The sequence below is a fragment of the Rhinolophus sinicus genome, linkage group LG06 (genome assembly GCF_036562045.2).
Source record: "Rhinolophus sinicus isolate RSC01 linkage group LG06, ASM3656204v1, whole genome shotgun sequence".
Taxonomy (NCBI): Eukaryota; Metazoa; Chordata; class Mammalia; order Chiroptera; family Rhinolophidae; genus Rhinolophus; species Rhinolophus sinicus.
Genome location: NC_133756.1, coordinates 136,934,016 through 136,957,297, shown reverse-complemented (window position 1 = coordinate 136,957,297; position 23,282 = coordinate 136,934,016). Strand labels below are relative to the sequence as shown.

The following is a 23,282-nucleotide window of genomic DNA, read 5'->3' as shown; positions in this document are numbered from 1 at the left end:
GTTTAATTTCAGCATTCTTGTTTGTATTATATATTATTCTTTTCTTCAGTGTATTTTTACAGAGATTCGTTTCTATAGGCAGTGCTATAGTTTCATTCAGAAAGCAATTTTCAGACATGAGTTTGGATCTGACCATTTTCCAGCTGGGAGAATATAGGCTAATCATTTAATGTGTCCAAAGCTCAGACTTTCTAGTGATAAAAACATATATGAGTATAACGTATTGCAAGGAAGCAAGGGTTAATAACAGAGTTAAATAAGCATCTAGCATACTTCCAGGGCAATAATTAGTCCTCAGAAATATTGGCTGAACCTCTAACTTACATGTTACATAAAAGGACCAATTGAAATAAAGATGTACATAAAACACATGAAAGGGATTCAATACTTTTCAATATTTTTCTAAACTGTAGTGTCAGAAAAAGAACAGTTTGCCTCCATTTTTTTATGAGAACTTCTTATTTGTAGAATGAGCTCACATTTCACTTTGTGGCATCTGAAGGGAAAAGCTACATGCTCTTAACAATATAAAGCTTCCTCAACCATACCTGCTTCTTGCCAACATGTCACTTCAATTTTTCATGCATTTTCTAGTTTCCTTTATAATTCAGAGGGTCCCCCCCTTTCCTGCCCAATACTAAGTTTATTAGTTGACTGCAAAGACCAACAATGAAAGATGACTATAAGCATTAGAGAAAAGACAATTAAAAACAAATGAAAAAACAATAAAAACAGGAAAGATAGTATTGAGGAACTTTCCTGCCTTTTTACTCCTGCCATCTCCATCCAATCACACAGCATTCAAAGAGCTCTATGTGCTTGGTTTCTCATTTTCCTCTGCCATTGCAACCCCTTTTTCTCTACCATTTTGAGGAGATTATGACCAACCTCACCCCACTGTAAGACCGCTTAATTATAAAAGCCCAGAACCCTCAACTTGTCAAAAGGCTTGTTAGTGTTTATGCTGTCCTGGTTTAAAATATATCTCTCTGGCCCTGCCATCTTTAGGTAAATTTGAACAATGAACCTTCTTTAAAGACATTAATGTGATATTACGGTAATATAAAGTAATAAATATATTTAATATTTAACCAGATAGCAACATAATTTGGAGCATTCAGATTAAAACAGAAGCTCGGTCAGGTCATACAGGTGTTTCTTATTTATCTTAAAGTTGTTACAGGTGTTTAAATCAGTGCTCCTAAGTAGGATTGGTTGGGATGATCCAGAATCGGCTTTCACATTGCCCTCAAATTATCTGCATGAGCTTGGAAGAAAAAATATTGAGTTGTACTTCTCTGTGCTAGACACTGTTCTTTATATGCACCAGCTTATTCAATCCTCTTGACAAATCTATGAGCGAGGCACTGTTATCGTCTCTTTCTTGATGAGAAAAAAATGTGGCTAAGAAATGTTAATTGACATTTCCAAGGTCATGTAGCTAGTAAGGTCTGATTCAAAGTCTGCTTGACTTCTTATTCTTTGGATTTAACCCATGTGACAAGGCAAACATTTCCTGTAACCCCTACCCCGTTAATCAGCTACTCGCTGAATAAGTGCTTCTAGATGCTCAGAGTTGTGGTTTGAAAAATAATCAGAAGAGTAAGAAATTAGAAACCCTCATAAACCTCTTGAGGACAGGTAGGAGAAATCACAGAATGTCACATCCTCTGTAGGGACATAAGATGAAGGCTGACCCAGAATATGCATTAGCCCTTGTCAATACCTCAGCTCAGCTGCAAGGACTACTTTGGAAGGCCGCAAGTCATTACATGTGCTTTCTGTTCCTTTTTTTTTTTTCTAAGGATCCTTCCTTGGGCTGAATTTCCTCCCATTTTGCCTCCAGAAAATAAAACATGATTTTATTAGTATGGCTGTACCAGTCAAAAACTTTGACATTCATTTATTTTGATTTTTAATAAAATCATTACATTAAACGTTGATTGCTTCAGGTGTCCAATGTAAAATCAATACACTAAACTGTACTCTTTATGCAAAGTTCTTAGCGAACATGTCTTAGGATATCCTGAGGGATGACAAGTACAGTTATGTGCATTCATTAAGATACAACTTAAATACATATTTTCAACCCTAAATGTTGGATTTCATTAGTTTTCCAATGTATAGATGAGAAATTTAAGTCACAGAGAGGTTAAGAAACTTATCCAAAGGCAAAGAACTTGTGATAAAGACACATAAGATGAAATTTTTTACCACCTGACCCTAAAAGTGTTACATAAGTCTAAACAGCTCATAGGCGAAAGTACAGAGACATAAAAAACAAATGAAAAGTAATGTCACTGTACATTAAAGAGGGAAGTAAACATATTTAGGAACTTATCTTTGTGAGATAGTTAACTATGCTGTCCATTGAACAATACCACACAGCTGCAGCATAGATTAAATAGATGAGAAATATATAAGCAAATATCTAGTTAGGAGCTATGTTTACAGGAAATAGTTTCAATGAAAAAGATCCCAATGGCACCAAAAATACCATCTTACAATAGAACTGAGAGGTCGACAGGAATTATTATAGGTGTGTTTCTTGAGAGGTAAACTGTGTTCAAAAGTGAGCACTCATTAATAACTCTGCTTTGAGTTTTGAAAATGACCTAGAATCTTTTTCTAGGCCAGCTCATTCTTCAAAAAGCAACTGAATACAGGCAAACAAATGGTGTTCAACATCTCATTACTGTAATTCCCTTTGACTATAGCCTGTTCTGTCTTGATTACATGTGATCAGACAATTTGTTTTAAAATCACCTTATACTCCACAATAAGTAGAATAGTTCTGAATATAGTAATGGTACCAATGGTACACATGTGGCTTGATTACAGAAGAGATATATCATGTAGAGCACTCAGATGACAGAACAGAAAATAGACAGGGACAAGTTCTGGGCTCCTGTTTTGGTTTCCCTCTGTGGCCTTAGATAAGTCTCAGTCACTCTAGACCTCAGTTTTCTCACCCCTGTAATGAAGGGCTTTGGACTAGAACACAACCAGGTATTCACAGCGTATTTCCCAATAATGGACTCCTTAAAGTACACTCAAAGAGTTAAAGCACTTGAAAGCAACACAAAAAAGGCCGGACATAATTGCAGTGCGATCACAATCTATGGTATAGAGTGTTCCCTAGTGTTTATGAAAGCATTCTCAGAGCAGTTTACTCGGTTGACCTTGAGCTTTCATCTGAATGGAATAGTTTACTTTTGATATTTCTTTGCCTCCTATAATCGTAAAGCAAAGTTCTTAAATATCCCAGTAAAATGTGTCCTTTCTCTGATGCAAACTTAATATGATCTATGCCTTTTACTTCCCCTCAGGAGCAAATTGTACCCTGTCCTATGATCCACACAGTCCAATATCAATACACATTCACACATATACAATAATCTCTGGCAAAAAAAAAAAGATATAGATGATAGATGATAGATGATATAGATATAGATAGATACAATTTGTCTATATATTATGTAGTGATTAGAATTTTATGGCCCAATTATGCTTAGTTTGTGATAAAGAACATAAAAACTAGTTGAGGCTAGATGATACCTAAAATTGTTTTCAAAACTGGGTTAGCATAAAGTCCCTTTCATATGATGATTCCTAAAACATAACAAACAGTTGGGCTTCTTCTTTCTGTATCAGTGGTTCTCAAGTTGTTCTCAACAGTAGGAAAAAGTATCAATGTTACCTTTTCTTCCCTTTTTTCTAAACATTTTTACCTTTTATAGATTGCTAAAACATGTTGAAACCCATTAACAAGTATAAAATAAAGTTGTAGAAACTTTTATATCAACCCTGCCTATGTAGTTTTAAAATATCCATTTTTATTCATTGATACCTGTGCTCAGGGCTTTGATTTATTATGATTTATGCACTGCAAATGCAATTAAATTTGAAACAGATATATAAATAGCTAAATGTATATTTTTGTGCTAAATCACATTCCATATGATTAAATTAAATGTTGCAATTTTCATAGTGTTCACCAAAATACACAGTACATTTCAGGTACTTTGCCACCGAAACACTTTTGAAAGAGCCAGCCTAGTAAGCAGGTAATCCTCATTACATATCCTGTTTCCTCTCGTCTTTGTCAATATTTCCTTTCTTTTTGTACGATAACTGTGATTTTTGTTAATTGTATGCCATCTATTTGATTAGTATCCAAGTTTTAATTTATCCTGTTATGCCCAGATCAATCACAGATACAAAGATTTCATGAAAATAGCTATAACAACATGGTAATAGCTGCACCCTGTTACCCTATTGTCAAACCCTACTGAGCACTTACTGCATTCCAGGGAATATGGTAAACTCTTTTCCTAGAGAAACTCATTCAGTCTTTACCACAACCCTCTCAGGTAATTTCTATGCGTAGTCCTATTTTCTACATGGGAAAACTGGATAGACAGGATGAGGAGCTCACCTAACATTACACAGCCAGCAAGTGTTGCACCATATTAAAGTTGATTATAAAATGTAATTTCTCTCACTGTTTTTGGAAAGCGGCAGTTACTTTGGTACTCCTTAATTGGCATTATTCATTCATACCTCTATCCATACTTAGAACTTTGTTTGAAATGTCTGATGTTATTTATCCAATTCCATCTTATACATAATTACTTCTATACATGACTAAATTATGGGGCCATGCACTTGTAAGTAATATTTTATTGCCCTGATGCCTTCTGCAATATCTGACTCATTGCAGGTACACTTTAATACATGACAACGTATCAAAGATATTGCTAAAGTTTTTAAAAATTTTTTAATGGATTTTTTTTTTCCAGAGAAGAAAACTTAGTATTAAACATTGTCTGCTTAATCAAGTTACTTAGATGATTTAGCCCTATTTATTAAAGGGATTTTCCTCTAAAAGTCAAAGACAGGCACACACACACACACACACACACGTACTCTCATAACACACATGAGAAAACATCACTTTACAGAACAACATATCCTCAGTAGTTCCAGTGATTTTTGCTTCCTGGTTGGTAGGTCAAGTTTTTTTCTCTCAATTACATAGAATGTGATCAAGGATGACTGTACAGTCAAATCACAAATGGTCGAGGTGTCCCCTTCATTAGCCAGCGGAAAATTTAATCTACAAATATAATCCCCAAATAAGTAATTTTAAACACAGCTATTGGAAATAGACAACTAAGGCCCAGGGTTGAAATTTGAAAAGTCAAAAGAGTTGCTTGTTAATATCAACTTAGCCCAGAAAAGACATTTCTCTAACTAGATTACACAGAATGGTGTAATTCTTACTACAAAGGAATATATATGGAGTCAGATTAAGATGTTTGTGTGGCAAGACTCACTGCATACAGGGTTTGGGAAAATAATCCCACACCACCTCAGCTCAATTTGGGGGAGTTAAAGTAAGAATACTTCCTACATCAAACTGATTCGCTTAAAAATAGAAAGTTTTGGTGCTTTTTGTGTCCTTATTGGGAATCTTTCCTTTATGTTATACATCAACTTGATTTTGAGGTTAGATTAAAGCACGGAGTAAATAGAAGCCTGCAGCATCATCAATATGTAGTATCCTCTAAAAATAGATTCCAAAGTAAACATGTGGTGTGACTGTTGATCAGAGAGCCCAGGAGAGACCTCTAAGGTGACCCCTATTGGGAGGACTATAACCGACCATCTGCTTGAAGTTCTTTCTCGATGGAAAACCACCATAAGTCAGTAGACCTTCCCTCCTCCCCTGCCATGCTTCTCTCACCATTAAGTCATTTAAAACTCAATAAACCAAAAGCATCAAGAGTAGAATCACAGCATAAAGGAAAAGAGGTTCCGCAGTCTAAAGCACAAGGCTTCTCCAGCACTCCATGGGTCCCTTTTCACCAAGAACTTCTAAAGATTTTTTTCACCCTACTATTTCTTTCAGTACCTACACTACTTCTTTCTGAAGTGAACTGCTGGCTGCCTTGGAACCACAATTTAATCCCTCTACAGAACAAGGCTATTTAAAAAGTAGTCATTCAACTCTGCAGCTATTAAATCAACACATTTGTATTCTTTGACCACATTTATTTTAGCACAGGTTAAATGTATTTCTGTATTAACTACATTATTCATAACATTAATTTGAATTTTCTGAATTTATATGTACTTTCTAAACAGAAGAGACAATACACCAGGAAATTAAACAGCTTTTTTTTTCTTTTTCTTTTTTTCAATTCTATGGGGTTTACCTGTAAGACAGGTAACAATTATTGGCTATTGTTGAAGGTGAACACTTAGCTTTTATTCAAGACAAATGAAGTAACTCTGATTGGGAGTTATCCATGTTATTCAGTATGGTGAAATTATGAAATTTTTGTGCTTCAGCATCTAAAGTTGTTACAAAAAGGTGAGAATGAGAAGCAAAACACAAATAGGAAGCTATCCAAAAATTCATATTTAAAAGGCAGAATTATTTTAGAGTTTTCATCCCTGTAGGTAGACTATTATAATAAAGCAACTTTCTCTAATTGCATCTTTTGTTTTAGTGAGCACTTTCCTGTATTTTAAAACTCGACTTTAGACCTATTGACAAGATAATAGCAAGGCATTAAAGAGCTATGCTCAGAGACGTTGAAACAAACATATTTTTGCATCAAGAGTCTTAGATCTACATTCCTCCCACTTTGAGAAGAACTTAACAATTAAAGACAAGGGATAATACCCCAAAACTATAGAAAAATGCAGCAAGAGCCACACTCTGCTAACACACTCATGTGGTCTAAGCACATGAAATGCCATTTGGTTCACATCGAGGACCACTGACTAAGAAACTAAGTTAACAGAAGTCTTTGGCTAGAAAATCTACTCTCACAGGTGGCCATGACTGAGTTACAGTTTTTCTCAGCAGGACAATAAACTCACCTCTACTAATGCAGCTGTTCTTGCAAACCTGTTCAGCTTAGATTCTAATATGCACGTTAACCATATGTCTACAAGAACTCTTAAATGTGGCAAAGAGAATGGCCTTCTGTTAGAGTCCATTAAAACAATCTCTTCTTGCAAAATGACATGCTGATAGTACCATATTATTTTTAAGTTTGCTCACTGCCACACGATTATCTGGGTATCCAGTAAAATAAATTGCTACAGAGCAATCACAATAAAAAGACATGCCATTGATTATGGAAAGTTTCACTTCTTAAGCCCAATATGCTCCTTTTGTTGAGTTAGCAAGAAGGAAAATTTGAAGACCTACCACAGTTTCCACATGCAACCAACAATGAAGAATTTCCATATCTAAAGTAAACTAGGAATGACTAATTCTGATTTTTGTTGTAATAAATGTGTTGACTATTTTTAAAGAACTATCCTTAAAAAATTAATACTTTCATAAAAGGTAAGATTATTTTTTTGGGTCTCTCTTTGTATTATATAACCAACATTAAAACTTTAGAAACTAGAGACTATAGAGCTTTCTGAACCACTTAAATTAAAGCATCCTTAAAAAGCAAATGTACTTTTAGAGCACTAGAAACTTTCACTGTCTTTAAAAATCACTTTGGTCTATGATTTGATTGTTCAAATATTTATTATTTTATGCATTCATTGATGGGCATCTACTTAAGTGTCCAAACTTTGAGAATTCCTTTTTCTAGAAGACTCCACAAGCAATTATCAAACCACAACACAGTTCAGAGTAAATGGCAAGACACTTCAAAGAATAACTGTGATGCACAATTTGCATTAAATTGTTTACAGCTTACCACACATTAAAAAGGGCTCAGTAATTGGAGTGAATTATTATAATACTGGGTAGCAAAGTGATTTTAGAATCATCAGCATTTTGTGAATTGATGTGATGAGCAACCTTCAGAGAAAATAAAGAATACAACTCATTTTACATTAGTCTGGGAAAGTCACCTGGGCTTTCTTTGCAAGAAAAGACTAAGTACATCAACTTTGGGGGTGAATTTTAGCACTCTTCCTACTAAAAGGAAAGTTTGGTTACAAGAGCCTGAGAGAGGATATGCAGATCATGGATGGACTCAAGAATACTACAGCATTGATTTTTCATATATAATGAGTTTTCTTCATACTTCTTAATTTCAGAAAGAGCTATAATAACCCTTGTCTTCCTTTCATTTCTCATCAGACGCACAGATAATGTTTCCATTCACAGAGCTTTGAAAAGATCCTCATCCTGTGCCGGTTATTTTATTTTATAGTAGCCAAGGGAAAGAGGTTGCTGCCAATATGCTGTTAAGGGTATGCAGAATAAAGGCTCTGTCCCGGGCAATGAAACAGTCCGCCCTTGTGCTGTTCTTGCAGAAGATGAATGTAAGCCCATCACCAACTTTGGGACTTGATCAACAGTGGGGAGTCACAAAACTCTTTTCAATCACTGCATTTTAATCCTCCACTTAAAATAGCTCCTCTGTGCTGGGGCTTAACGTCCTATCAACGGCCAATGATGGAGTACAGTACTTAACTGTGTTTGACTAGGGTCTCTGCATCAGCACGCTGAGAGTGTCTTCTAACTTTTAATCGCCTTCTGTGCTTAATTAGACCTGCTCACAAGACAGCCAAATGAAAAAGCCCACCACTAAGCCTACTTACACCTGAAAACAGTCCATTTCACAAGTCCAGGAACTTTAGTGCAAAGCTTACTATCTTCCAGGATTAATCTTTTTTTTTTCTTTTTTTTTTTTTCTGGTTCCTTGTACCTTAAAATCAGACATACTTCAGGGAGTACTAAGACAGCTCCAATGGAAAGACACTGCCTGGTGACAATTCCCTCCTTGTCTCTTGATGTCTTTTATTTTGGTGGGTTATTGCATGTTCTCTTTTGCTATTACTAGAGCTGGAGGGGACATAATGTCTTTGGAAGGGAAAGCTCTTGGTTCCCTCTTGGGAGCAATACTGAGACTTTCTCCAAAGATTGGGATAACTACAAAAGGGCTCGGCTCTCGGGAAAGAATTTCAGAACCGTAAAACATAGAGGGACCCTCTAACTTAGGCAGGATTGCAAACAGCTGAAGTGTGTGTCCTTGGCCCCCACAGGTGACCTGTAGTAGGACCAACCTACCGGCAGCGCCCCTTGGCTCAGGTCCCTTACTCTCCTGGACTCACCTGGTGCTGAGGACCAGCGCGGGCAGGAGAGGCAGCAAGTAGTGCGCTGGGCTGAATTTCATTCTGTCGCCGGCCGGGGTCCTCCTTCCCTCGCCGCCTTCGCTCTCCCTCCTCCTCCAGGTCCTGTCGCTCCTCGGTGCCCGGCTCTGTCCACGGCCGAGCCCTCTCCAGCAGCTGATAGAAGGAAACGGACAGACACCTTGAGAAGGCAGGCACTGAGAGCGGGGAGTATCTTTGGGAGTGATGTCACCGGCGGCGAGTGGAGCCCTGCCGGGGATTGTTCAGCGCCACCGCTCCCGAGCCCGGAGGGCGCGTTGTCACTCGCTCTGTAGGCGGCGCGGGGAGAGCGGGGGTGGGGTGCCCAGCGATGGCCCTGCACGCTCGGGTCAATGCGCTACACTCACCCGCCTGCACACTCGCCCAGGATTGATCATTTATTCCCGCTTTCTCCGAGGATGGGGAAGGGCGGGGCAGGGGAGAGGAGAAGTCTGAGCTTCCCGTAATTGAACCAGCGTACTCCGCAGGGGGTGAGACAATTGAATGGGAAAGACTATCAGACGCTTAGAGTTGCAGGCAGGTGTCCCTCACCTCATTAAACAGCATTTGGAAGAAAGTCGCTCTGGAGATAGTATTAAAATATTATTCTAATTAGAAATACATAATGATTCGCCTGATGCGGAGGAAAGGACAGCGGGAGTAAGCAGCGCCCAGCAATGTACCCTGAACCCACACTGGCATTGGAAGCTTCTTAGTCCGCAAACGTGGACTCTAAAGAGCTGTTTCAGGACCTTTAAGACGTCAGCTGCTTCTGGGTTTTGAAGATTTCTGATCTTCCTCCGATTTGAATGCAGTTGGAGCTTGTGGTCCAATTGCACTCACCTGGAGGGGTCCTTTTCTTCAAGTGAGGAACCATAATTGAGAAATTCACACAAATGTTAACAGTGATTAACTCCAAGTGGTGGTATGGGAAGGCAGAACATTTTATGTGTCACTTTGTTTTCTATATTTGCCAAATGTTCTATAATGGACATCTGATATTTAATAAGCTTTATTTTGAAAATTTAATAAGGAAAACGAAATAACACAAATATAATACAAAATAGCACTTTGCAAAAGCAATTCTGGAAAACAGAGCCACTTCCTCTACTGAGGTGTTCAGTTCTGGGATCTTTACAACATGGAATCTTTTTGATATTCCAGCAGGATGTCCTGGTTAGCTACATGTCTGTAAAGCACTTCCTCATACATTATTTTATTTGATCCTTACAAGAGCCAGCCTAGAGATATATAAATTAATATTATTCCTATTATAGTGATGAGGAAACTGAAAGCCACCAAGACCTGAACTGGATTTTTTTTTTTTTTTTTTTTTTTTTTTAACTGTGAACTGGGCTCTTCTAAATCTTAAGCAAATCTGTTGCCTGGAACTCCACGCCTAGCATAATTACCCCAGTGATTAACACAGAGTTGATATTCAATAATGGCTGAAATGCACCAAAGGCCTATAGGGCAAAGGTCAGGTGGTTTTCAGGAATTCCTATCCAGAGGGTTCGTCTCATATTCCATTTTTTGAGAGGCAAGTAAAATTTGGATTATCCATCTCCTTTAACTTATTATTATTATTTTTTTAATAGGGGAACAGTGTATTTCTCCAGGGCCCATCAGCTCCAAGTGATTGATTTTCAATCTAATTGTGGAGGGTACAGCTCAGCTCCAAGTCCAGTCACCATTTTCAATATTAGTTGCAGGTAGCACAGACCACCATCCCATGTGGGAATTGAAACAGCAACCTGTTGTTAAGAGCTCACGTTCTAACCAACTAAGCCATTCGGCTGCCCCTCTGGAAGCTCAGCAGCAACTCCTTGTCTTCAATCTAGTTATGGAAAGTGCAACTCACTGGCCCATGTGGGAATCGAACCGGCAACCCTGTTGTTCAGAGCTCACGCTCTAACTAACTGAGCCATCCAGCCACTCCTAACCTAATTTTTGAAGACATTATTTGTATGAAAAATATATTAGTTATAAAGTTTTATTTTAAAGAGGATACAAGTTTAAAGAATTAAACATCTAATTTACTGATTTTTTTTTTCCTTTTATTCGGATTGAAGTTTAAAACATTCACACAGAACATATATTGCTTTAAAACCCCAAGCTGTTAAAAGAGAAGAGTAATAACTTTCACAAACTGGATATCAGCCCCTTTATCAATAGTAAGATCCACAACAGATATAACTAGGCATATACAAATCAACTCACTTGTGAATGGCATGTCATTTAAATAGAAAAATTGTACTACACTTTGCTAAAACAGAACTCTGACTCCAAAGGAAAATATGTATTTCAATGTATTTCAGCTTGTTCCTGCCAGAATTGTCTAATAATAGATTCCTGCTCAGTTTGGAAGGTGACCATTGAGTTGCATACTCAACAAAGATATATGACAGTACTTGGTAATAAAACAAAATAAAAAAGTGTATACTAGGAAATAACACTCATATTTGTAGAACAGTTTTGCAGAGCAAGACTGAGCTCAATATCCATGCCCTAATCATAGGAAACAAGTGTGATAGTCATTTCCATTATTCTCTTCTTTTGCAATTGAGATGACAGATTCAGAATGGTTAAGTAACTTCCTCAATGTCACTCAGTAACTTCTGTAGTGAAGATGACATTCAAATTCAATTTGTATCACTGCAAAACATTAGTTTTCTTCAGGAAAAGTTGTTTTGTTTTGTTTTTTGTTTTTAATACCTGTGTAATAAAAGACTTTCCCCAACCTCAACTGTGTGTGTGTGTGTGTGTGTGTGTGTTTTAATTAGATCTACAACATAAAACAACAGACTACTGTAGATGGTCAACCAAGAAAGGGTAGTATCAGAATGAACTTTGTTTAGACTATCTCACTGTAATGTTGTGCCTCTGCATTGGATACCAATAAAGAACCACAGGGTTTGTTGGCCTTTATACATTGTATGTAAACAGAAAAAAGAGACATCTATTTAGAAGGGCATGAGAGCATCAGGGAAGTACACCTTGAATGGTGAGCCTAAATGAGATTTTCGAAACCCTACAGATTTACAGAACTGAATTATTCTATTCTGAATTCAAGTATACATCTGCCTCTCAGCAGAAGTCTTTTCTTCTTGGGGAATTACAAGACCATAAGTCTCCATCACCCATGACATTCTGTCCACACTGTCAAGAAAAACTAAAATCCATAATTAATTTTATGGCCTCAGAGATTTGGTATACAAATTTTAAAGATACAGCAGTGCAGATATGAAGTTCACTTAGCTGAAACCACCTGACTTATGCTGTGTCCCAACACTGACCTCAGCAAATGTTGTTTGCAGGAACTGTACTCCAATCTAGATGAAGGACATTAAGCAAGTCTATGCAGCTACACTGAGACTGGTCTTCATAAAATGGGAGGATTGGGAAACTCAGAGTATCTCTTTATAAAACACACAATGGGATTTATAGATGATGTAATACAGAATTGTACACCTGAAATCTATGTAATTTTACTAACAATTGTCACCCCAATAAATTTAATAATAATAAAAAAAAAACAGCTTTCTTAAGATTTAATTCAGGTACCAAAAACTTCACCATTTTGAAGTAAGCAGTTCAGTATTTTTAAAACATTACCATGACGTTATAAAATTGTCACCATCGTCTCATTCCAGAACATTTTCCTCACCCCCAAAAGAAACCCCATCCCCACCAGCAGTCAGTCACTCACCACTCCCTTCATTTTATTCTTCTCCACACCCTCAGCAACTACTAATCCACTGCCTGTTCTCTACAGATATACTGAGTTTTTAACATTTTATGTAAATCGGGTCATACTATATGTAGTATTTTGTGACCGGTTACATTCATATTCATGTTTCTATTATTTGAGTTGTAGCATGTGTCAGTACTTCATTCCTTTTTATTACTGAATAATGTCCCATTGTAGGAATATATCACATCGTGCTTATTCATTCATTGATTGATGGACGTTAGGGTTGGCTATCATGCATAATGCTGCTATGAACATTTATATAACAGTTCCTGTGTGGATCTCTGTTTTCAATTTTCTTAGGTGTACCTAGGAGAGGAATTGCTGGGTCATATAACAACACTGTGTTTAACTTTTTCAAGAAACTGCCAAACTGTTTTAAAAATAGTCACACCATTGTACATTCCCACTAGTAATATGTACATGAAGGTGTCGATTTCTCTACATCCTTGTCAACATCTGGTATTTTCAGATGATGATGATGATGATGATGATGATTGTCATCCTAATGGGTGCGTAGTGCTGTCTCATTGTGGTTTTGACTCATATTTACCTGATGGTTAATTATACTGAGCAATTTTCACATGCTGATTCACCATTATATACAATTTTTGGAGATATGTTCATTCAAATTCTTTGCTCATTTTAATGAGTTGTTTATGATTTATTTCTGAATTATGAGTTCTTTATACATTCTGACAGCAATTCCTTTATTAGATGTATGATTTACAAATGTTTCCTTCCAATCATTGGGTTAACTTTCCATTTTCTTGGTGGTGCTATTTTCAGCAAAAAGAAAAGTTTTAATTTTCATGAAGTCCAATTTATCTATTATTGATATCTAAAAAGGCTTTATTTCACCCAAGTCATGAAAATTTATATTTTCTCTTTAAAAATTATCATTTTATCTGTATTCAGAGTCCATTTTTGTATATGGTATGAGGCAACAGTCCAACTTAATTATTAACATGTGTGTATCTAGTTGTATTATATTAGCATCAGTGTTGAAAAGGTTATTCTTTCCCTTCTTTAATTGACCTGCTATTTCTTCTCTCGCACAGTAATGTTTTCATCATTTCTGTGTTTCTTTTTCTATTCTTATATTCTAAACTCTGATATCCCCTAGAATTTCACCCTTTTCATCCTCTTTTAAAATTCAGTGTTTTTATTCCTCTTGCAAACTTACCATTTTTTTTTTTTATGATTTTTACTATCTCCAATATAATTATAAGTCTAAAAATGTATCACCAAGTTAGACTTTTTCACCGAGCCCTTATCTAGGTTTCCTTTGAGTACTTCAAGGTCAAACTCAAATGCACTGATCCAGAGGGTAAGGGCAGTGGGAGGTGGGAGATGAGGGTAAGGGGGATCAAATACATGGTGATGGAAGGAGAATTGACTCTGGGTGGTGAACACACAATGAGATTTATAGATGATGTAATACAGAATTGTACACCTGAAATCTATGAGTTTTACTAACAATTGTCACCCTAATAAATTTAAAAAATAAATTTAAAAAAAATGCACTGATCTTTTATTCTCCCTCTGTCTGATCATCTTTCTGTTTATTTGTTCATATCTCCATTCATTCAGTCACCCAAGTTACAAACTTGGTAGTCATCTATTACTTTTACCTTTCACTTCTTCCACATTTTGTCAATCAATAAGTCCTATAGATTTTACTTCCTAAGTATTTCTTTATACCAGTCACCCCACCCCAGTGTTAAACCTGTCACCAGGGCTCTATTTAGGGTTTATCATCTTTTGATTCTAATGCATGTTCCTTATTCTCAGATGCATTTCTGTCAAATTGATTCCCCCAGTATGATTTACCTAAGCTGTAAATATTTTTATTGCCTTAAAGCTCCTAGGAAATAACTCTCAGTAATTGTTTCAGTACATATCTCTTCTATATTATTTCTTTAACTTTCCTGTTGTACTCCAGACAGAGTAACAGAAGTTTTCCTTGATGTGACTTTCCAATTTTTCATGTTATTCCTTCTTCCTGAAGTGTTCTCTCAGTCACCTTACCTGTACCTTATTTTAATTATTTAAGACTCACGGGTATCACCTCTTTCTAGAATACTTTCCTTAACCCATCTGCCACCACAGACTTGGTGAGGTCTCCATTTTCTGAGTCCCATGACATGTGATATACAACTTGGTATTGCACTTATATTATTTTGTAATTATGTATTTCTTTTCCTCGCTATACTGGAAACAGACCAAGAATATAAAAGAGAAATGTCTCACTTCCTTTACTGCTAAGAAAGTGAGGATATTGTAAAAATTGTGTTTTTACTTATATATTTTCTAAGCCAGTCACTAATTTCAGTCATGTATCTACAAGCCTGAGAGGGTTAAAGACTTAAGAATAAAAATATTTTACACGGTTCATTGAAAATGTGTTTACTGTTTTTATGCTCACTGTTTTATTGATGCTAATGAAACTATTATCTTTTTTTTTTTTTCCTTACCAAATACACCCTAAGAAAGAGAAGAAAACTGTATGGCTAATGCACGTGTCTGTATCCCATACAAAAACCAAAGAAAAAGAACAAGCAAACAAAATATGCAAATATAAGAAAAGACCAAACCCTATACCCTCTATATACCCTCTAATTCTTCTGAGTCAAATCTAATGTACTGAAAGGCTTTGACTCACTGAATTCCCAAATTTCTTGATATGTCATCCTGCTAGTTCACATGCATGCTAAGAAGTCTGCAAGAGCCCTGGAGTGGGACTTCTCCAGGAAGAAAAAGGAACTCAGGGATTTCAGATAACCTATGTTTGTTGCCTTGGAAACAATCCTGTGTCCTCCTCCTTGCTAGCATCACCATGTATTTGAGTTATCCTGGGACTAGATATATTCACTTGAAGAAAGAAATAGACAAACACAGAAATAAACAAAATAGTTGCTCTGCTTCCTTTTATCCAAAGGCAGAAGATACATTATAAATCTGCTTTTGATAAACAATTATGTTGGGAATACACCACAGTATGTGACTTCAATGAATCCTTTTGTAAAGTGAAGAAGTCTTTTGTAATAAGTAGAACAATGATTTAATGTATAAATTTTAAGCTGCTTTTTTGTTTGTTTTTAGTATTTTCATATTTTGCAGTATATTTACAAAGGAATTCGGTCTGCCCAACCAGTCCATTCACTGGATTAGTCAAATTGTACCTAATTTTTTTTTTTAGCTCAATGGCATCTCTTATTTTCTGGGATTATGTGCGTGTTTCCTTTTGTCACACACATCTTTATATCTCAGTGAAGTTCTTAACACACACAAATGTTGGACCCAATGTATTCCCCGTTCTATGACCATCTCTCACTATATAACCTGTTAAACCAAGATTTCTAAGGCATAGCCTTCCTTGATCACTGTGTAACATTGGACATACGGTTTTCAAAGACATCCTCTCACACACTATATTTAACTCAAAATATAATTAGTGATGAGAATTGTGCTTCCAGGCATAAAGGAATAATTGGTACCAGACTTGTCCTCCTACTATAAACAAATATAAAATTTGAAGAAAAATAAAAAGTATGGCATGACTATTTTCAAGCACTGAGAAACAGGAAGAGCAGGATCATAAAAAGAAAGCCCATGACCACACCAGCTTTCAAAGAGAAGCATTTTTAACTACCATTGTACAAGGAAAACAATAGTCCTACAGAAATGAGGAGGCAAAATCAAAGTTTTGATTGCTCAAATGCCTAGAACTTGTGGAAAATAGTAGCAGAGAAGGAAAATGCCTGCAAAACTTACCAAAATAATGAATGGGGGTTCACTATGGGGCCTTGGGTAAGGGCTGGGCTGCATAAGCATAGAACCAAACTCTGAAAGGCCCAGCTGTGCCAAACTGCAGTTGCAGTGAGGCTGAGAATAGTGACACCAGTAGAAATTCTTTAACTACTGTGAATATTGGAATTTTCATAAAACCAGAGTAGAAAACACCAAGAGCACTTTACAAACACATTAAGCATTTAGTTTAGACTCCAGAAGGGTCACTGTTAAAAAGAAATAAACAGGTCAAAAATGGAGTCACTTTTGCTAAGCCCCATGTCAAAAAACCATGACTTAATTGCAGTTCCAGCTTCTCCCAGCAATGTAGCCTTTAACCAGTCAATCTGGAATTTCCTAGTCAGCACTAGTGATGTAATCTTCCTGATAAGACTCCCCTAAGGGAACCTGACCTGAAATAATCTAAACTTTTAACGTCCTTGCCCAGCCTCTTTCTGCCTATAAAAGCCTTCCTTTGTACAACTTCTTGGAGTTCCCTTCTTTTTGCTAGATCAGATGCTGTCCAATTCATGAATCCTTTAATAAAGCAAATTAGATCTTCAAATTTACTTGGTTGAATTTTGAACACCAGGATTTTGGAATAAGAACCATGCCTTGGTATCAGAGATGTATCTTACAATTAAAGACAACTGATATAGACCCACCATAAAAAGCGTTTTTAAAATTCTAACACTATTGAAAATATCCATCAGTAACTTAACTGTCTACAGAGGAAAATTTAATATCCATTAAGGAAAGATGACATACGATGGTCTTAATATGGAGGATTAGGTAAACATGCCGACTGCATCCCAGTATCACACCAAAGTTACAGATACATTATAGAACAATCAATCTCAAGAATCATTTGAAGACTAGCTGAACAGAACCCCTATAACTAAGGATATAAAAAGAGGCTACATTGAGACTGGTCGGAGGAGCGAAAATGTGAAACAGGCTGACCCCAAACCCACAGACAGTGATTGAACACCAGGAGGGACATCTCAGTGGAGAAGGTCCCCCCAGAAGAGGGAGGGGTCCAAGACCCCCATTGGGCTCCCCAGCCCAGGTGTCCTGTGCTGGGAAGAGGAGTTCCCACAACATCTGGCTGTGAAAATCAGTAAGGACTCTGTCTGTCTGTCTCAGAGAGAAGGAAGTTGTCTACATACCTCATTGCTGAATATCACTATGGTCACCTTTGAAGTACTCCCCTTGGGAAGCTATGCACCAATGCCAGTGCCTAGTCCACCCTTCAAAGCAATTTTGGAACTCTTTTTCTGGAATGGCCATCAGAGCTGTCATCGTATTACCCTGGATGTCCTGAATGTCATCAAAATGTCTCCTTTTCAAAATTTCCTTTCTCTTTGGGTAAAGAAAGAAGTCATTGGGTGCCAGATCAGGTGAGTAGGGAGAAGGGTGTTCCAATACAGTTATTTGTTTACTGGCTAAAAACTCTCTCACAGACAGTGACGTGTGAGCTGGTGCATTGTCGTGATGCCAAAGCCATGAATTGTTGGTGAAAAGTTCAGGTCATTTTGTTTTTTAATTAGTTTCAGGTGTACAAAACAATGCAATAGTTAGACACTTCACCCCTCACAAAGTAACCTCGCTCCCCCAATCTATTGCCCCTCTGACATTGTATATGTCTATTACAATTCCATTGATTGTATTTCCTATTCTGTACTCCATTTCCCAAGACTATATATATGTAATAATTAAATATATAATTAAATATATACAATTATAGTTGACATACAATGTTGTTCAGTTTCAGCTTCAGGTGTACAGTGCAGTGGTCAAGCATCTACACAGTCCATGAAGTTGTCTCCCTAATAAGATATGTGCCCATCTGACAATCTAGAAAATCTTTACATTATTGATTATATTCCTCAAACTGTCTTTATATCCCCATGGCAATTTATGCTGTCTTATCCTCTCCCCTTCTCCCTCATCCCCACCTCCCTTCCTTCTAGCAACTATCAGTTTTTCCTCTATATCTCTGACATGATTTCTCTTTGTTTTGCTCATTTATTCAGTTCTTTAGATTCAACATATAAGTGAGATCATATGGTATTTGTCTTTCTTCGACTGAGTTATTTCACGTAGCATAATGTTCTCTAGGTACATCGATATTATTGCAAATGGTAAGATTTCATTCTTTTTGTATAGCTGAGTAATACTCCATTGTATAAATGTACCACAGTTTCTTAATCTAGTTGTCAACCGATGGACATTTCGGTTGTTTCCAAGTTTTGGTCATTGTAAATAGTGATGCAATAAACATAGGGGTGCATACTTTGCTTTCCTAATTAGCGTCTTGGATTTCTCTGGATAAATACCTAAGAGTGGAATTGCTGGGTCATAAGGTAGTTCCATTTCCCGTGTTTTGAGATACCTCCATACTGATTTCCATAGTGGCTGCACCAATCTGAAATCCCACCAACAGTGCATCAAGGTTCCCTTTTCTCCACAACCTCACCAGCATTTGTTGTTTGTTGATTTATTAATGATAGCCATTCTGACCAGTGTGAGGTGGTATTTCATTGTGGTTTTCATTTTCATTTCTCCAATGATTAGTGAGTTTGAGCATTTTTTCGTATGTCTGCTGACTATCTTTATATCCTCTTTAGAGACATGTGTCTTCATGTTGTCTGCCCATTCTTTAATTGGGTGGCTTGTTTTTTTGTGTGTGGTTTTGTGTGTGTGTTTTTTTTTTTGCTGTTGAGCTGAATGAGTGGTTTATAAATTTTGGATACTAAAAACTTTTAAGTTTGATGTAATCCCATCTGTTTATTTTTTCTTTTACTTCCAGTGCCTGAGGGGATACATCAGTAAAAATATTATTCAGGGTAATGTCTGTGAATTTACTCCCTGTTTTTCTTGTAGGAGTTTCATGGCTTCAGGTCATTTTCATCTAACTTTTTCATGCAGCCTTTTCAGCACTTCAAATAGTAAACTTGGTAAACTGTTTGTTCAGTTGGTACAAATTCATAATGAATAATCCCTCTCACATCAAAAAAGGTTAGTAACATTGTTTTGATTCTCGATTTGAACTGATGGAACTTTTCTGGTTGTGGAGAATTGGCTGACTTTCATTGTGCCCTTTGACATTTTGTTTTAGGGTTGTAATGGTAAACCCATGTTTCATCACCAGTAATAACATGGCCCAAAACATCATCTTGCCTCTCCAAAAGGTCTTGGGTGAACTCCTTAGGGACCATTTTTTGCACACACCTTTTTCATGCCAAGGTTTTCAGTTAACATTTTCCTAACAGTGCCTTTGTCGATGTTTACTTTGTCTGCTATGCTTCTTACAGTCAATTTTGACCCACAATTCAATGAGTTTTGGCAATGTTTTAATCAATTCTGCTTGTTACTAGCTGCCCTGATCTCTCTTCATCAGTGGCATGTTCTCTCCCCTCAGAAAAATGTTTAATCCATTTGTACATTGTTGTTTTCCTCATGGCATTATCCTCATAAACTTGGACTAACATATCCCTGATTTCACTTCCACTCTTGCCAAGTTTAACAAGAAATTCACTGCTTTTCGTTGCTCTAATTCAAACTCAGACATTCTCACAATAGCATACAAAAACATGCAACAACAATAATGAATGCCACTCACCAAGACACCACCACACATGGACACGAACACACCTATGAGACACTCATATACCAAAGTTATGAAACCTTACCGAGCTGTTTATACAGTGCTGCCAATGTAAACGCACAATGGCAAGTTTGAGAACTTACGTGTCAGACCTCATATACCATGGTCATGGATAAGAAGAATTAACATATTTTAAATGTCCATAGTGTCCAAAGCAACCTACAGATTCAATGCAATCCCATCAAAATACCAGTGGTATTTTTCGCAGAACTAGGACAAATATTCCTCAAATTTATATGGAACCATAAAAGACCTCTAATAGCCATGGCAGTCCTGAGAAAGAAGAAGAGATCTGGAGTTAGCATGGTACCAGGTATCAAATTATACCACAGACCTTAGTAATGAAAACAGAATGGTATTGGCATAAAGACAGACACATAGATCAACAGAACAGAATAGAGAGCCCAGAAATAAGCCCATGCCTAAATGGTCATTTAATCTATAACAAAGGGAGTAATAGTTTACATTGGTGTAAAGACAGCCTATTTAATAAATGGTCCTGAGAAAAATGGACAGATACATGTAAAAACAACGAAACTGCATTCTTGGGGTCATAGTATTTTGCTTTTTCCCAAGGTATAGGCATTATCCAGAATCATAAAACTTGCTTATAGCTAGAAAAAGAAATGTACAAACACATTACACAACTCTAAGACAAACCCACCAACCAGTACTATCTATCTAAAAGGATTATATCTTTACGAGCTCTGACAATTAAATTGGTGAACTTGTTGCAATGATGTTGCTAATCTTTTTTGATATCAGAGGGAATATTCATTATGAATTTGTACCAACTGGACAGTTAACCAAGTTTACTATATGGAAGTGCTGAAAAAATAGATGACCTGAACTTCTCGCCAACAATTCATGGCTCTTGCATCACGACAATGGACCAGCTCACACGTCACTGTCTGTGAGGGAGTTTTCAGCCAGTAAAAAATAACTGTATTGGAACACCTTCCCTACTCACCTGATCTGGCCCCTAATGACTTCTTTCTTCACCTGAAGATAAAGGAAATATTGAAAGGGAGACATTTTGATGACATTCAGGACATCAATGGAAATACAACGACAGCTCTGATGGCCATTCCAGAAAAAGAGTTCCAAAATTGCTTTGAAGGGTGGACTAAGCACTGGCATAGGTGTATAGCTTCCCAAGGGGAGTACTTCAAAGGTGACCATTGTGATATTCACCAATGAGGTATGTGCCACTTTTTCTAGGATGAATTTGTGAACTTTATTTCCAACCTCATACTATTTGATTTTCAATACATTTTTCTTTCTTTCTTTTTTTTAAAGATTTTATTGGGGAAGGGGAACAGGACTTTATTGGGGAACAGTGTGTACACTAGGACTTTATTCCAAGTCAAGTTGTTGTCCTTTCAATCTTAGTTGTGGAGGGCGCAGCTCAGCTCCAGGTCCAGTTGCTGTTGTTAGTTGCAGGAGGCAGAGCCTACAATCCCTTATGGGAGTCAAGGAGTCCAATCGCCAGCCTTGTGGTTGAGAGCCCACTGGCCCATGTGGGAATCGAACGAGCAGACTTCGGCATTCAGAACACGGAGCTCCAACTGCCTGAACCACAGGGCCGGCCCTCAATACATTTTTCTTATAGAATACAACCAATTGTGATAGTCATTATTATGTGATAGTCATCAGAACTCACAGAACTCAAGAGTGGATTATATCAGTGGTAAGATGTGACTATGGCACAGGACACTAAGTTAAAGTAACAGCAAAAGGTCTCACTGGGCAAAGTCAAGAGAAATCAGGTGAAGGCTTCTGATTCCTTCCCTTAACAGAATTTCACAGGACCCAAAGGGACACATGTGAGCTATCTCTGCCTATTGAAACCCACTGAGTCACATAGGCACATTTCCATTATATGCACAGGCACAAAAACTCAAAACTCAACATAAATACCACATGTACAGTGTAAAACTTGCGAAGCAATCCTGACAAGCATGTACATCATGTCCCATCATTCTCTAGCATTCAATGTGACATCATCAATCATTAACCTATAGAACATTTGAGACCACATTCCCAGGCATCGGCCAAGGATAAATCCTAGTTCCAGGTTGTTCTAGGAGTATGCAAAGATTGCATAACCAACCAACCTTTAGACTTTGAGAACGAACATGATTCTCTAGAAAATAATAGTACCTGTATCACAGGATTACTGTGAGGATTCAATGTACAAAAAAGATGGAGGGAGTGTTTAATAAATATTAGCTACAATAACAATATAATAATTATATCTTCAGTATACTATTGTTAAGAAAATACACATAGTTAATGCTTTAAAGTGATTAATACTTCAATATTATTTAGGAGGGAGTGTTTAAATGGATTACAGAGGGTAAGAAATAAGACTGGAGAAGTAAGAAGTGTCAGTGTCTTAAGAGGCTTCAATATCATTGTAAAAATTTTGAATTTTATCCTGGAGATGATGAATAATTTTAATTCATTAAGATGATGAAAGATTTTAAACAGGAATGTTGTGGTAGCCTCCAAGACATGTAATCCTACTTTTTGGTTATTCACACCATAATTAGTTCTCTCCCACAGAGTACTGGTATAGACCTGAGACTAATGGAACATGTGAAAAGTAATGGTCTCTCTCTCTCTCTCTCTCTCTCTCTCTCCCTTCCTCCCTCCCTCTCTCTCTCTTTGATCACTTACTTTAGGAGAAGCCAGTTAGATGCCATGTTGTCCCACAGAGAGGACCATGTGATGAGGAACTGAGGCCTGCCAACAACCATCAACAACCATGTGAATAAAACTGGAAGAAATCACTTAGCACAGTTAAACCTTGAGATGGTTGCTCCCAGGCTGAAAAGTTGAATGAAAACTTTTGAAATATCATAAGCCAGAACTTCTCAGCTGAGCTCCTCTTACATTCCTTACCAACAGAAAATGGGATAATAAATG

At 37.0% G+C, this 23,282-nt stretch overlaps 1 protein-coding gene across 6 annotated transcripts in view; it reads right to left on the bottom strand.

Moving 5' to 3' along the window:
• Positions 1–23,282, bottom strand: part of LUZP2 (leucine zipper protein 2) — a 464,261-nt gene that overhangs the window by 401,096 nt on the left and 39,883 nt on the right. For 2 of the 6 annotated variants that reach the window (XM_019742592.2, XM_019742591.2), the window contains exons 1-2: positions 9,691–9,825; positions 9,103–9,276 (exon numbers count right to left, since the gene is read on the bottom strand). In XM_019742592.2, the coding sequence (XP_019598151.2) occupies positions 9,103–9,276; positions 9,691–9,695 (179 nt within the window). In that variant the 5' untranslated portion in view covers positions 9,696–9,825. Of the gene's footprint in view, positions 1–9,102; positions 9,277–9,506; positions 9,627–9,690; positions 9,826–23,282 lie in introns of those variants that run through there. The other 4 variants (XM_019742593.2, XM_019742590.2, XM_074336147.1 and 1 more) reach the window with 2 other exon arrangements.